At 40.1% G+C, this 14,215-nt stretch overlaps 1 protein-coding gene across 1 annotated transcript in view; it reads left to right on the forward strand.

The window, feature by feature from the left end:
* Positions 1 to 10,266: 10,266 nt before the first annotated feature.
* The window catches only part of UNC13B (unc-13 homolog B (C. elegans)), a gene marked incomplete at its 5' end in the record, with an annotated part of 146,943 nt that continues 142,994 nt past the window's right edge, over positions 10,267 to 14,215 (forward strand). The window contains one exon of the mRNA XM_010019365.1: positions 10,267 to 10,489. Coding sequence (XP_010017667.1) covers positions 10,267 to 10,489 — 223 coding nt within the window. The remainder of the gene's footprint in view (positions 10,490 to 14,215) is intronic.

Genomic DNA, 14,215 nt, shown 5'->3' on the forward strand with positions numbered 1-14,215 from the left:
TTTTTTTTTTTTGAGGACCTTGAACCTTTCTTATTCATCCTTTAGTGTCATAGCAATAACAGAAAATTAATTTTAATTTTGTTACTACAGTGGAATATAACCTTTAAAAAAGTAAAAGATTTTAAACTGATAGAAAAATTGTTGCTCAACTTTATGCACAAGACATAAAGGCACCAAAACTTTTATCTCAGCTGCTGTAGAATGTTATATTCCTCTGCTGTTGCGCTTATATGCAATGTTAGGTGATCCACAGTAGTGCAAAATTGTGTCTCATTAGGAGTATATAAAACTCCAGCTGGTTCTCGTGTTTACATATGTTAGCCAAATAGTCTATGTGACTCCGTAGCCCAGAAATTAGTAAGATGAGACAGCTGTGTTGGGTACTAGTGCAGTGATAGGAATGTTCCCATTTTCCCATTGTAGATAAAATTAAGTGTCACTTTGTCCAATTCTTTTTAATTAACGACTTGCACAAGCTTGTGATAACTTAGTGGATACTCTTGATGGTTTGATGATGATCCAAGCCCTGCTTAAGTTCTCAGCTCTTGATCTGATTTTGTTCAGCCATAGTAAAAGTGGCCAGAAGGGTCATTTCATTTAGTGAAATAAAATACTCCAAAACTTCAGCATAAGACGAATACTAAACTAGAATACAGTGTGGTGAAAAGAGGGACTGGTGAGGGAGGAGAGTACTCTGGTGGTGTACTCTAGTGCCTGTTCGTACCTCTGTCAGCTCCTTTTAGCTCATTTCCTTGTTATGCTTTCTTATCTACTGAAGAGGTCTTAGCCCTCCTCTGTGGTGCTCCAAAACTGAACTGGAAATGATGTTTCTTGTTATGAAACCCTCTTGGTCATTCTGCTTACTAAAATCTTGGCTTCGTTCTAAAAAGCTATTCTATGTTTGTTTTGTATTTTAGAAGCTTATTCCACTAAAATACCACATGCTTAATTTTGGGAAGTATACTTCCAGTATACTGGAAGAATGTACATTTTTACGGAATCTGGGATCTGTGAGCACTGTGTTGAGGGTCTTAGCCAGGAGAAAAGGATGTTTATTAAATCTAGGAGAAAAAACTGACCAGGACCTTCCCAGCTCTGTTTGTATTCTATAAAAGTAGTTTATCAGCACCAAATATAGTCTAATTTCCTGGTCTCAGTTTACTTTTATAAACTTGTTTAGATGCCCATGTCTTTGCTCAGCATGGGATATAACAGGAGGATTAAATAATTTACCAGCATGACTTTATGCAGTGGACAGCAGTAAATGATAATGTTCTGATGGGGGTAGGAGATCCAGCCACTCTCAGAGACTTGTAAACAGAACAAAATGGCACGCAGGCAATCTAATTTGACTGCATTAGAAACTTGGAATATTCTGCTTTTCTACAGTGTCCCTGCTGATTAAGGCTTGACAGTGTGAAGTGGGGAGGAGGAGTTCCTCCTTGAATAGTTGCATAATTGAGACACAGAACGAGCATATGTTATGTTCAGCTAACTGTGGGAACTTAGATGTGCTTTATAAAATGTGTTAACGACAAGAATGTTGTAGCTTCCAAGGCACCAGGCTGCTGGCATCGCTTAGTCCTTAATTGGAGGTTTATATGAAACCTCATTTTTTGAGTACTGAAACTTATGAATACAAAATAATGTGATAACCAAGACACACGCTGTTGGGTATTTAAGAGCACACAGAGTAACTAGTCTGACTTGTCTGTATCATCTATTCCAGTGTTAGTGTATGTTGTGGTTTTGTGTTTTTAGAATTCCAACTTCCAGTGTTCTATCTGTCTGGACTTCTTGGTGTTTTCAAGTTCTTACAGGCTTAAATTTGTTCCTAAAGGTGATCTGTAAGGCATGAACAAATTGAGGTCTTGTCTATTATTTTTGTGGATCAGAAAAACAATTTGAAAAGGCTAAAAAGAAGTTCTGTTTTCATTAACCTTCAAAATATCTAGACTGTCAGCCCAGGTCTTCTGTGATGGTGCTGAAGGACCGAGATATATGCTGTTAGCTCCTGAATCTTAAATGAAGCAGCATATGTGTTGACTCTTTAATAAATCCATCTTTTATCCAAAATGTTAGATGCTGAAGTGAAGTGGGTGTTAGTAAAAACAAACAAAAGCAGAGTTTTGAGATTCTGGCTGAAAATCCCTTCGTGTTACTGGATGTTTTTCTGTTTGGTCCTGCAGCATTACTTTCCCAGTTAGTCTCTAGTTGAAGCCAAGACCCAACTTTTCAATGTAAGGAAACTTACAGGGTAAGGAGCTGCTGTCTAAGGGCAGCTATTCTCTCCACCCATAGACTGTCATTTGTCTTAGGTGTGGAAACAACAGTCTTTAATCTGCTTTTGAAAGTTTGTGGGGTTTTCCTGCTGTTCATAAGGAACTTGTAGCTGTAAGGTAGACAGATAAGTATCTGGCTCAGGGATATGACTGTCACTTTTCAGGACTCTTGTCTATTGGAAGTGGTAATGTTTCTTCCAAAAGGAAAGACATTGTGTCTGCAAGGCTTGATTTAGCTCTTGGTAGCTTTCTCCTTGTCGCAGTTTGAAACTGTGAGTAGTGTTGTGCCAACCATTGGACCATTTGCGGTCAAGGAAACAAGGGCAAGGACATTTTGAGGTGGTTTCAGGGGTCAGGCTCCCTGTTTCCTCTTAAAGAGCCACTCATTCCGTCTGTGTGGATTAGAGTGGTTTGTGCAGAGGCTGTCAGTCTGGGAGTTTGAGAAAAGGTGTAGGACAGGTAAGCTACATTTCCTCTGTAGTTTTTGTGGTCTGCATACTGATTTGGAAATTTGCAGTATCTTCTGATATTTCTTCCTCAGTTGGTTTGGGATGTTACTTGTGCGTTCATTTGTGAATAATGACATGGGTTTAACTAGCAGGTAGTCTGCAATAATGTTGTGCCACTGCAGTTATTCTGGGTCATTAATAGTAATCAGGGCTGCAAATGCCTGAATGGATCCATTCTAACTTTGTGACTTGGTCAATAAAGGCAGGGAAAGGGATTTGTTGAATCTTCTGAGCTATCTCCATCCTTGTAGTAGCTAGAGATGATGCTGGTAGCCAGGACAGAAAGCTCTCCCTTGTACTCTGCCAGCATGTGAAAGACCTGTTTATAGCCTGCTGTGTTTACACATCAACACACCCGTACATAAACTTCACTTTATAAAGCGTTTTTACAGACCATTTTCTAGAAGTGCTGGTTCTGGAGCTTTTCTTGGAGTTGCAAGTTGCGTGTATGCCTCCAAAGTGCTTTGAGGGTTGTATATAGTAGTTTATTGCCTTCATCATACCGACTGTGACCTTGGGGTGACAACAACTTATTGATGAGTAATAACTTGGGTGTCTTACCAGCCTGCAGCTTAGCTTTATCATAAATTTGTTGTCACCTTTAATTTTAACATGGAGAGTTTTGCTTCCTGCTGTAGACTAACTCGTGACTACTTGCATCCTTAGGATTCTCTGAGAGCTCTTAAGTTTTCCTCACTTAATGGCAGTTCGCATGCACACAGATAGCTTTTCACGCTGTTATTTCTGGTGTGGTGCTTTGGGTTAACTTTGTTCTGGAAAGGGGGCAGAAGTGGAAACATGAAGCAACTTTGGACATGACTTGCACAGTTTAGCCTAGAATTGGATACCGCTCTGAACTGAACTAGGAAATAACAGTGTTTAACTGTTCTTGCTTAGTGTGTTGATAAGTATTTTGTCTATTTGTGTGAGTAAATACATGATTGCTTAATAATTCCTAGAGTTTATAGTGATCTTAATATTCGGAATGTCTTATAAACAAACTGGACAGTTAAGAGTAAGCCTTCAAATAAATTTAATATTGTATTTGTAAAGCAGAAATCATCATATGTTTTCAAACTTGCAACCTTTAAGGCATTTTAAATACATGAAAAGTATGCTTGTGGTTTGTTTTTTCTAAGCTTTTTTCCCCCATTCCTGTTCTTTGCTGCCATTTGTGTTACATGCAGGCAACTGGAGTTATTTCGGATGGGGAGAGCAGCTGAGTACGTAACAGTTTGATTTCTTGCAAGTTTTCTGATCCTATAGTGATGCAGCATGCTCCAGTATAAGGAAAGTGGAAATATTCATGCATATAGAAAATCTGTTCCATTGTATTTTCTTTCACTGAATCTTCATATCTGTGTATGGATGGTTGTTCATTTTTTCACTGTTTAGCTTTGTTTTGGCCATGTTTTAAATGAGTTGCTTGTGCCTTCTACTGGAATTTGAGGATAAGATGGCAGAATTGGAGTGGTTTTCCTTTCCTGCAAAGGTGATTTTATTTTTATACTTGTGTACATCTTTTATGTTGGTCTTCATACCCACGTAAGCCCAAAACAATGTTTGGAGTAACTGAAAACCACCAGGGAATTTGTAATAATTGTTTTACCAAGATGCAAAGATATGCAAGAATTGATCTTGGGAATTCCAAGTACTGTGGGTAAATCTAAAAGCAGAACTGGCTGGTGCACACCAGTGTAACATAAGGGTTGCAGGTATTGTTGCATATTGTAGCTCAGTGCGATGGTATCGTGGCAAAAGTGTCAGGGGTTTGCTTTAGCCAGCACTTACCAGCCTTGGAAAGATAAAACTCATATCACAGCAGCCTGTGATCTGCAGAGCTAATGGCTGCACCTGAAGACTGGTGTGGTAACTTTTGCAGGGGCCACAAGGTTTCTGTTAAGTTTTCCAGAAAAAAATGCATGAAGCATCTTCACTTTTTTGGAAGTCCTACAGGTTCCAACGGGCAAGGCTTCTGCTCAAGATACAGTGCATGGGTTCTACTGCCTATAGGACCTGCAAAGATTGATCCATCAGTCTTAAAACCAAAGGTATCTGTTCCTTGTGTCAAACCAAAAGTGAGGGTTTGACATGGGGAGCATGCAAAGAATGATCACTGCAGCACTGTTAGTGTTGCCATCAGGAAAAATGGTGCTTTTCCATTTTTGTCATAATGGAATTTGGAAAGGACACTCTTACTGCAGCCAAGTAACTTAAGTTCTGCATTTTTGAAGTCTTCCACCAGTGGCTTCCCAGTTTCTCCTCCCACAACATGTTTTGTCCTCCTTGTTCTCCTGTCTTTGATCAAACCGCATGTTCTTTGGGCATTGACAGTGTTGACCCAGCTTCTCACACTGTTGTGATTGGATGTCTGAATTATTTGGGTGTGATAAGATTACTGAGAACTAATTAAAGTTTTGTACAGTAGGAAAACATAGGTCAGTGTGCTAAATACCTTGCTTTTCTTCCCTAATTTTTTGTGTTTGAGAGGAAATTGGGTTCCTTAGGCTTTGGTCAGTCAGAGATTTAGGAGGGCTGTGCAGTAGGTATTTCTCTTGTTTATCTGGAGTGTTGGTGTGTGGTGTTTTTGTTTTAAATGGTAGTTATATTCATGGAGCTCCCTCCCCACCTCTACTTCATCGTTCTTGTGCTGTCCTCTTTGAAATCATGTTAGCATCCTGATAGGCAGGCCTCTGCCTGTGTTGATGTTTCCAAGTGAACTCCATTAGCTTGATGATGTAATAAAAAATATACTTGTAATTGTAAACTTAAAACAGCAGCTGAGAAGGAAGCAGCAGAAACAGCATGCTGGTAGCTGGTAGGACTTTACTGTTGAGAGCTTCTTGCAAGAGAAGTGCCAAACTTTACTTAGTTGGGCAGAGGGTGCTTTAGAAAAGGGACAGCTTTCCTTAAATTGTCCTTCTGATGAAAGAAAACGTGGTTTCATTTAAGGAAAGGGAAAGACTTAAAGAAGTAGGGTATGTGTTCAAGGCAGTCTTTGCACTTCAGGCCATCAGTCCAGCTGTTGACTTTCAGCAGCAGAAAGTATTTTCAAGTGGAGGAAAAAAGGTTATGAAAGCTCTTAAACTGAAGACTGGATATTGCTAACTTGCTGTCTAAAACTTAGCGAATTTCTAATGTAGTTTTAACTGATGAGGGCAATAGGATGGGCTAATGAAATGCAAAGATGCATGTAAATAATTTCTATGGATTTTTTTAATGGAGAGATGATGCATATTAGTTTAAAAATCTTCTGTATGTTGATTATAAGATTTCAGAAAGCGCACGTGACTGTCAAAAGTGACCAATGATTGGGTAGACAATGGAGTTTTTGGGTCTGAGACTTAAGGAAAAAGTCATTGGCAGCTATTGTGAAAAGCAATTTAAATAGATGAGGGGTGAGGAACGTGTGTTGCAAAGGCCCTGGTGTGGAGCTGCCAGAGATCTCTTCTGGACTTGAACTGGAAATCATAGCTTCAGTTAGTACACTTTCTTCTCTTCTACTATTACACAAATAGACAAGAGCTGTGAAAGCTCTGTGGCTTATTTTAGAGAAGTAGTGCAGATTTTGGGATACAGAACCTTACATGAACCTCCTTCTTCCTGAATGCGTGAGTGTGCTGCACTTCATGCTTTTGACCAAAGTTTTGCTTGCTTTTGTGGGGGATAAAGCTTAGGGACTGGACCCCAGCTCCCATGGCTGATGACACATCACAGCTAGAAAAGCAGGAGGCAATTTTAGCTGAATGCAGCCTTGAGAAGAGCTCCTGCTGTGCATTGAGACCTTAAAACAACAAAACCACTTCTGAAAGTGCATTCATCCAGCCATCTGTAATAATTTTGCAGTTAGCTTTCCTTCCTGTCCTAAAGCTTGATGTAAAGAAAGTTGCCAGAGGTTAAATGTGACTAGTAGAGCTGGTGTGACAGGACTGTGCAAAGTGGTTTTGAGGTTAGTATATTAAAAGCTGTATGTGTCCTGCCCTGCAGCAGTGGTGTAATAAATTCTGGAGGCAGGACTGGGGAGGAGTAACAGGGTTTCCAGGAGGTAGTTTGCTTCAGAGTAGCTTTTTCCTTTCTTGATTATCCCCACCTTTTGTAAAATCCTACTGTGTGATGTGACTGCCTGATGGGTTTTCTTCTTAGGATGTCTATATGCATGAATATTCAATTATTAAATACAAACAGCATGCTTCTGCCCTGCCCCTTCAGCCTTACCCCCCACTCTTTACACAGTGGGTCCAGTGACAAAGAAACTGTTTTCATCCGTTGAGAGCTCTTTGGTATATGTGAAATTTCTCAGACTGGGATAAAACAATTATTGTCTTTTTATGTTTATTGTTATGTATGTTGTTATTAATTCACTGATATTCAGAGGCTGAGGCTAAGCTGCAATTTTCCTTACAGAAGACTTGGTGTATCATCTGTTTGAAGAAGATAGTGCTTGAATTTATCACACCACAATGTGTGTTGTGAGGGATATTTTGCTGGCACATGGGCTGTAATAATACCTGACCCCTCCTTTTGAAGGGATGCTGCATCCCCAAAGCTGCTTCTGCAAGTTCTTGTCAGTCTCTTGTTTAAATAAAATTTAAGTGTCAAGTATGTTAATGAATGGGATCATCGCCATGTGCAGGAATTTCACAGTATGCTTTCTTGCAAAGGTAATGTGTGCTGTAAGCCACATATGGGCCAGGTTTTGGTGCCTTTAATCAGGCTGAGCTATGTCTCCATTTGTTAATGTTTCTGTTGAAGTGAGATTGCTCATAAAGTAGGTGCAATTTGGTACGAATAAGAGTTTCTGGGATTTATTTATTAGTCAGTTGAGGATTTCTGCCTGGTATTGACATCTGTGGATGCTGTAGGTGCATCCATCAGAGAAACAGTGTGTTCCTGCCTCATCGACGTTTGTGGTAGCTGGAGCCTTGCATCCTTTAAACATGCTATCAGAGGGGGACGTTTTGTGTTAAGACCTTTAAGAGACTTCCTCATGCTAAACACCAATAAGAACTGGAGAAATTCTGTATAAAGAATGCCACCTTTTATAAACATATATGCTGTAAATGTTTGATTAACCTTTAAGCTTATCTGCTATCAGAAGGTTCTTTCCAACCCTAACTATTCTGTGATTCTATGATTCTATTTTAAGATGTTGCTTGGAGATTCTGTTCTTCATGTGGGAAATCTTCATATGATAGTGCAGAGGCTAACAAATCCAGATAGTGCTTCTGCAACAGTTTGATCAGGGAATTTGGAAGTCTCTTGAGCCCGTTAGCTGGGCATAGTTGCTGACCTAGAGGAGCTGTTTCCTGCTTCCTCATAACCATAATTGTGTAAGTCTTTGCATGCCCTGATATTGAGTTTAGCCCACTGTTAGTGAGTTACTGCATTCACTGGTTTTCTGACCCAGATAATTGTACTTCTGATTTGTATTCGTTATTGCGGTGTTGTGGTGAGATAAATTATTTCTCCCTAAATGTGTTGGTCTGGTGTCTTCTGCCAGATCTGGGACCTGTAACTCACTTGGGCTGCTTTAAGCCCCTGCAAGTTCTTATAATGACTATGCAGCCACAGCTGAAGAACTTTAAATCAGACCAGAGTTATTTAGGCTTTACCTTAAATGAGAGTTATATCTGATGGGAAGAAGAAATCAGATGAGCACCAAAGTGAGGTATTAGAAGACTCTTTGAAAAAAGTATTTCTGCCCAAATAAAAGCAATTAATGTGGCTTGGACAGTAATGACTCAAGTGTTCCACAATGACATTGCTCAGGTGAGTAATAGCTCATTGTCCTTCTGAGGATGGCTTGTGCCTTGTGATCTACAAATAGATTGGTCCTGGGTCCACAGGCTGGAAATTTGGTTGTCCTTTGGCACATCAAATCATTTTTGTGTAGCACATCTTGAGTGTTTCTTCTATGTGCTGAAATGTGTTTAAATTGATGGACATTGTGCTTTTAATACAGCTGAATAAAGTAGTACATGATTGCTATTCATTTATATTCAATTGACTAGAGACTGACAAAAACTCTGCAGCATTTAAACTACTAAAAAGCAGGAGGCTTAACTCCATTTTCAGTATGGACAATCAAATTGAATTGATTGTGCGTAAGGGGGTAGAGCCAGGCTTTTTCAAGTGGTTTGTGTTTTGCAGACGTTCTCTGCTGGACTTGTTTTCTACTTTTCCATTCGCTTCAGGGCAGTGATAGAATCTTAGTTGGGAAGGAACTGAAGAGAATGCTAAGAGCAAATTTTACCTTGGATTAAAAAAATCAAAATTGAATTGGAGGTTTAGGAAGTGCCAGTGGGAGAGAGAGGTGTTTCCTGGCACTGCATTCCATCTGCTTGGAATTTCTGCAGTTAAATTCAGGTTTCTTTAAGGATCTGGCATGAAAACAGCACTTTCACTTTATTGTGCAGCCTGTGGTGAATTGCTGTGTAGGACACACACCACTGAATAACTTACCAGAGGGGGCTTTAATTTGATTGTCCTTATTACACAGGCATTTGGTGGCAGAGAGAATGAATAAGGCTGATCCTTATTTCCCTTTGTTTCAAGCATGTTAATGGTGCACTCTGCTGCCTTATGGTGTACATATTTCACTATAAGCTTGCAAAGATAATCTTGCATCCTGCACAGCCAAACACAGCCAAACACCAATATTGTATTTTTGGTACCTTTCCTCACTGTAACTCTGCATTCTCTTTTTCTGAAGGATTAGCAAGCAGAAGTGTTTCTGCAGGGAGGGGGACTCAGTGAAAAGGAGCATTTTATCTTTGTGAAGGTTGTCATTAGTCTTTGACTCCTAAACTTAAGCTAATGTATCTCTGTGTGTGTTAAGTACAGAAATTTTCCTGTATAAGAAGTAGCATAATCGGTTACAAGCAGACCTACTTTCCCAGTTCTGATTTTCCTACTGAGTGCTTTTCATTAGTTTCTCTTAACTTAAATTAATAGTTAAACAAAACAAAAAAATTGAAAAAAAGGAGGCACTAAACAAAAAGAAATAAATCCTGAAGCCCAGAGTGCTGGATAAGGATGTTAAGGAGAAATACTATTAGAGCTTAAAGGTTGAAAAGTTCTAGGAAAATGCTCCTTTCCATAAAGGAATATTGTGGGTTGATTTTTTTTCCCCTCATCATCGAAATGTTCATTTTGGCAGCAGCAAAGAACCTAAAATTTTGGGTGTTGGGGTGTTTGGTTTAAATAAAAATGTCTTAATCAGCTTATTAGGAATGACTAAAGAGAGATAAACTCCTATGATAGGAAGTGGGAAGGCAGTCACTGGAATTCCTTGGCACATACTCGGGAGAACTGGAAGTTATAACCAGCTACCAGATGGAGACACATCCATAGCAGAAGTAGCGGGTTTTGTCATTCTTTAAACTGAAAAGAGCTCACTAAAAACTAAGTGGCCTTCAGTGTCCCAGGCAAGGCAACTTGAGGGAGCCATGCCCTTACCTGCTTTTGTTTCTTAGCCTTTGAAGATGCTGACAGCGCTGTGGATGATCGAGATAGTGACTACCGCAGCGAGACAAGTAACAGCATTCCTCCGCCGTACCACACAACTGTGCAGCCCAATGCCTCCGTGCACCAGTTCACTGTGCCGTCACGCCTGCAGCAACAAGGGGTCTTGAGGGAAACCTGTGCTAACTCCTTACAGAACTATGATCTGGATTATCAGGAGCACGTGGCCATCAGGTAGGTGCCGTCTTCTGGGTAGCTATTCTTTTCCCATTGATTTTTACCACGGCAGAGCCTGAAAGTGCAATGCTAGCAGAGGAGAGCAGCTCAAGGGCTCTGAGAGGATGGTGTTACGTGTTTTGTTAGCACTGGGGCTCCTCTGTGAACCAGGAAAAACCCATCATGCGATGTGTTACTCCAGATCTGGAAGTTTAGTGATTTCCCTTTTAAAGACATGCTGAACTCTGAGCTCATTTTGTCTTGGTCATACCTCCACCTCACTTTCGGAAGACTGGAGCACTGGGTAATTGGTTGTTCTGGTACTGCTGCATGGTGCCTGCGAAGCCAGTGAAACACAGTCTAGCAGAGTTATCCTATTAGGAGTTTCTTTCTTGGGGCAGATTTATCTTCTGTTCTGGATTGGCTCCTATTCTTCTATTAGCTCTGCCAAAGCAGCATATTCAAGAAGAAAGCCTGTAACTAATTATTTTATTTTTTTATTATTTCCTGTTATCATCTAGCACTATAGAATAGTGTTTTTTCTCTTTTGGTTTCCTTTGAGCTGTATGAAAGACAGTTTACTTGCTTTAAATTAGCGTTTTGACCATATATTGGTAGTTTTACAACTGCTTGTATCCTCTTTAAGTATTAAGCATTACAGCACTAATTTACCAAGATCAGTGTCTGTGAACTAGAGCTGATTGTGCTGGGAACTGTAGAAACTCTACAAAACTGTTGTTCCAAATACAGGATTAGTTAAGTGTAAGGGGAAAGCAGAAGACCTTAAACAGTCCTGGTTGGCTTGGTAGTAATGGGTGTGTAGAACAGGCCATGCTGCTGCTTCTGCCTTTGGTGTGGAAGAAAGGGGCAGTTGCTTAAACACTGTCATAGTTTAGAGGTGCAGGAGTTTATACGTATCATGACTGATTTGTTCTACTGTATTCCACTTGGTAAGAATGATTCCGTTTCCTGAAGCTTGAACCTTCATTCAGTTGTCCCCATGGTGTATGACTGAGGCTAAGTTTTATTCTTTTTGCCTCATGGTCTTTAATGGTAAAAGCTGAAGTTCAATGGTAACGCTTAATGTTGTTACTGTTACTGAGATTTCAGATTTCAAGTAGCAGAGGCAAATGTGCCAACAAAATGCATTTACTGCAGTGTGACATGTCATTCTTAGTGTTCTTTTCCTAGTCCATTAAATATCTTATACAGGCACATTATTCCCTTTCCCATGCTATTCTGTTCTGCTGGTATGCAGTGGTAAAATTGCTGGAGACCTTACTGAGAGCCTAGGAAGTTGAGCTGGAGCTTTTTCTTCATGGAATAGCCAAGCTGAAGAACAGTATTAGGTCCCCAGCCTGGGGAAGCCAATGGTGGTTGGGTGTTTTGGCAGTTATGTGACTTCTTGGGGTGGTGTTGACAATACCAGTAATCCTTCATGGCTCACCTTGCTTGGAGGCAGAGGGAGTGTGAACTTTTAACTCAATCTAATGGATAAATATGTTCGTAGGACCTTCCAAAGAGCACTTATGGTTTGAATTGTTAGAGAATACAAAGATGGAATATGTTTGGGTTTGTTGTTTATTTTTTTTTTTTCTGATTTCCTGGAAGTATTGGTATGAAAAGATCTGGACTGATAAAGTTTACTTAAAAACTATGAGCTTTGTAGTCTGCTCTGGTCTAAAATTACTTTCGCTCCATGAAGACAAGTCCTAGATGGTGATTCTCTGAGCATTCCTGTTCCTATATGCATTTTCCACATGCCCAGCAAGATTTTCTGCCACATATTTAATCTTAAAACTTAGAAAATGCTAATAAGCCTTCCAGAGAAGCTACGTGGGATTCTCTTTCTTATCAGAAATGTATTTCTAATGAGAGCTGGCTGAAAAGAAGCATGTGGGAGGATCTTAAATATTTTCAAAACACCAAGTATTGCACAACCAAATTGTGTTTGCCTTTCGCTCCTACCAGCTCTAAGTGCTGTGGACTAGGCAGGACTTGATGAAATCAGTGTTCCTGGCAGGCTGCAGTTAGTAATTGCTGAGGAAATGACAGCTTGTAGGAGGCTGTCCTGGGCAGACCTAGAGGAAACAGACAAGGGTCTGCTAGAACCTGTCTTGAATTGGACAAAAAGTCGACTTATGCCAGAATGCTTCAATTGAAACTGGGTGTACTCAACGTGGGGTTTTTTTGGTTAAAACATTTGAGTTTGGCTGGAAAAGTTCTGATCCTTATTAGCTGTTACATATGATTGTGTTCTTTCGATAGAAATACATATATTTTATTCACCCCTCTCCTAAGGATAGCAACCATTATTCTTATTTATCCCTGGAGTGTGTTTTGCTGCCAGCGACCAGTTTGGCTTCAGAAAAGCAGACATCTTCCCCTTGGATTTTTTGTTTTTAAGCACTAACTTTTCTTTACAGTGTTCATTTTGTGTAACCATGTGTCCTCCATGTCTCCCTGCTCTTGCTCTATTTACTTCCAAGGCGATATGATAGCATAGATTCCACTGTGAGTGGCCGAACTGACCTAGAGTCCACATCTGAGTCTAGTCAAATGACAAGCCGCCAGTGCTCGATAGAAAGCAGGCGCTCTCTAGATCGGTCTGATAGGTGGGTTAACCTCTTTGCAGCCTGTGTGCCTGTCTCTTTGCTGTTGCTGCTGTGAAGTGGTCTTGTGATATGTTTCAGCTGATACTCAATTCGCTGTTTGCCTTGGCTCTGTTTCAGATCTGTGGTAGTTTAATGCCAGGCTGATGTTGTCATCTTTTTCTCCTCTCTGGTGTTGGACTTCTTGTCATCACTTTATTTCTAGTAAATAGCAGGGTAAACACGGGGGGGAGGTGCTCAATTAGGAAGAAAAGTAATTTCCTTTATGCCTAAATTAGTCAATTGTTGATTCAGCATTTACAGTTAATGGCTCTTCAGGCATTCATGTAGCTCCCCTTGCTTGCAGCAGAGATTTGGAAGGGCTCGATCCAGTGGCTATAGTGGCCCTGGGAGTTTTTTAAATTTCATTAGCTTTTTCAAGAAAATTATTTCAATTACCAGCCTAAATTGCAAGCAAGAGGTGTAGTAAGCATTCTAAACTGTGTACAACAGGCTTCATTTAAAGTAATGAGTATCTTTCCAATTAGCGTAAATTAGCTAATACTGGTGGAAATGAAGTACTAAAGCAGCAGTACTGAAAATGTAGTGAGCTGTTTCTTCTTCAGGGCTATCCTATCCCATGTATCCTATTTTGGTGTTCCCCAGGTACCTCTCAAGGTATTGACTCTTGAGTTAGCAGTATCCATACAATGCCTACAGCCTTTTGCCCTTTCCCTTCTCTTGCCCCACTCTCATGGGGTAAGGACATGTGTGCCCTCATGCTTCTTAGTACCCAGTAATGAATGATGTGAGACAAAGCTGCAGTTCATCTTTCAGATGAGCACTTGGATTTTTTACATCCACTTCCTACCTGTTTATTTTTACGCAGCTGGCTCTTGCGAGACTTATCTAGAGAGGAAGCTTTCTGGCTACTAGCCTTCATGTGGTTGAGCAATTGAGATAATCCTTCTGATCAGTGTCTGGAAACTAATCCCAAAATCCCCAGGGTCATTTACTTGGGTTTCTATGAAGCTTCAGATCATTTGATAGCAAAACACTAGCTGCTTTAATTAATTCTCCCACAGTGGACAAGTACAGGTTGCTGAATGTACTTAGATGTGTTATATGTGGGAAGTACAGATCCTGAAAAGAA

Source organism: Nestor notabilis, unplaced genomic scaffold, assembly GCF_000696875.1.
Source record: "Nestor notabilis isolate BGI_N333 unplaced genomic scaffold, ASM69687v1 scaffold2218, whole genome shotgun sequence".
Lineage (NCBI taxonomy): Eukaryota > Metazoa > Chordata > Aves > Psittaciformes > Psittacidae > Nestor > Nestor notabilis.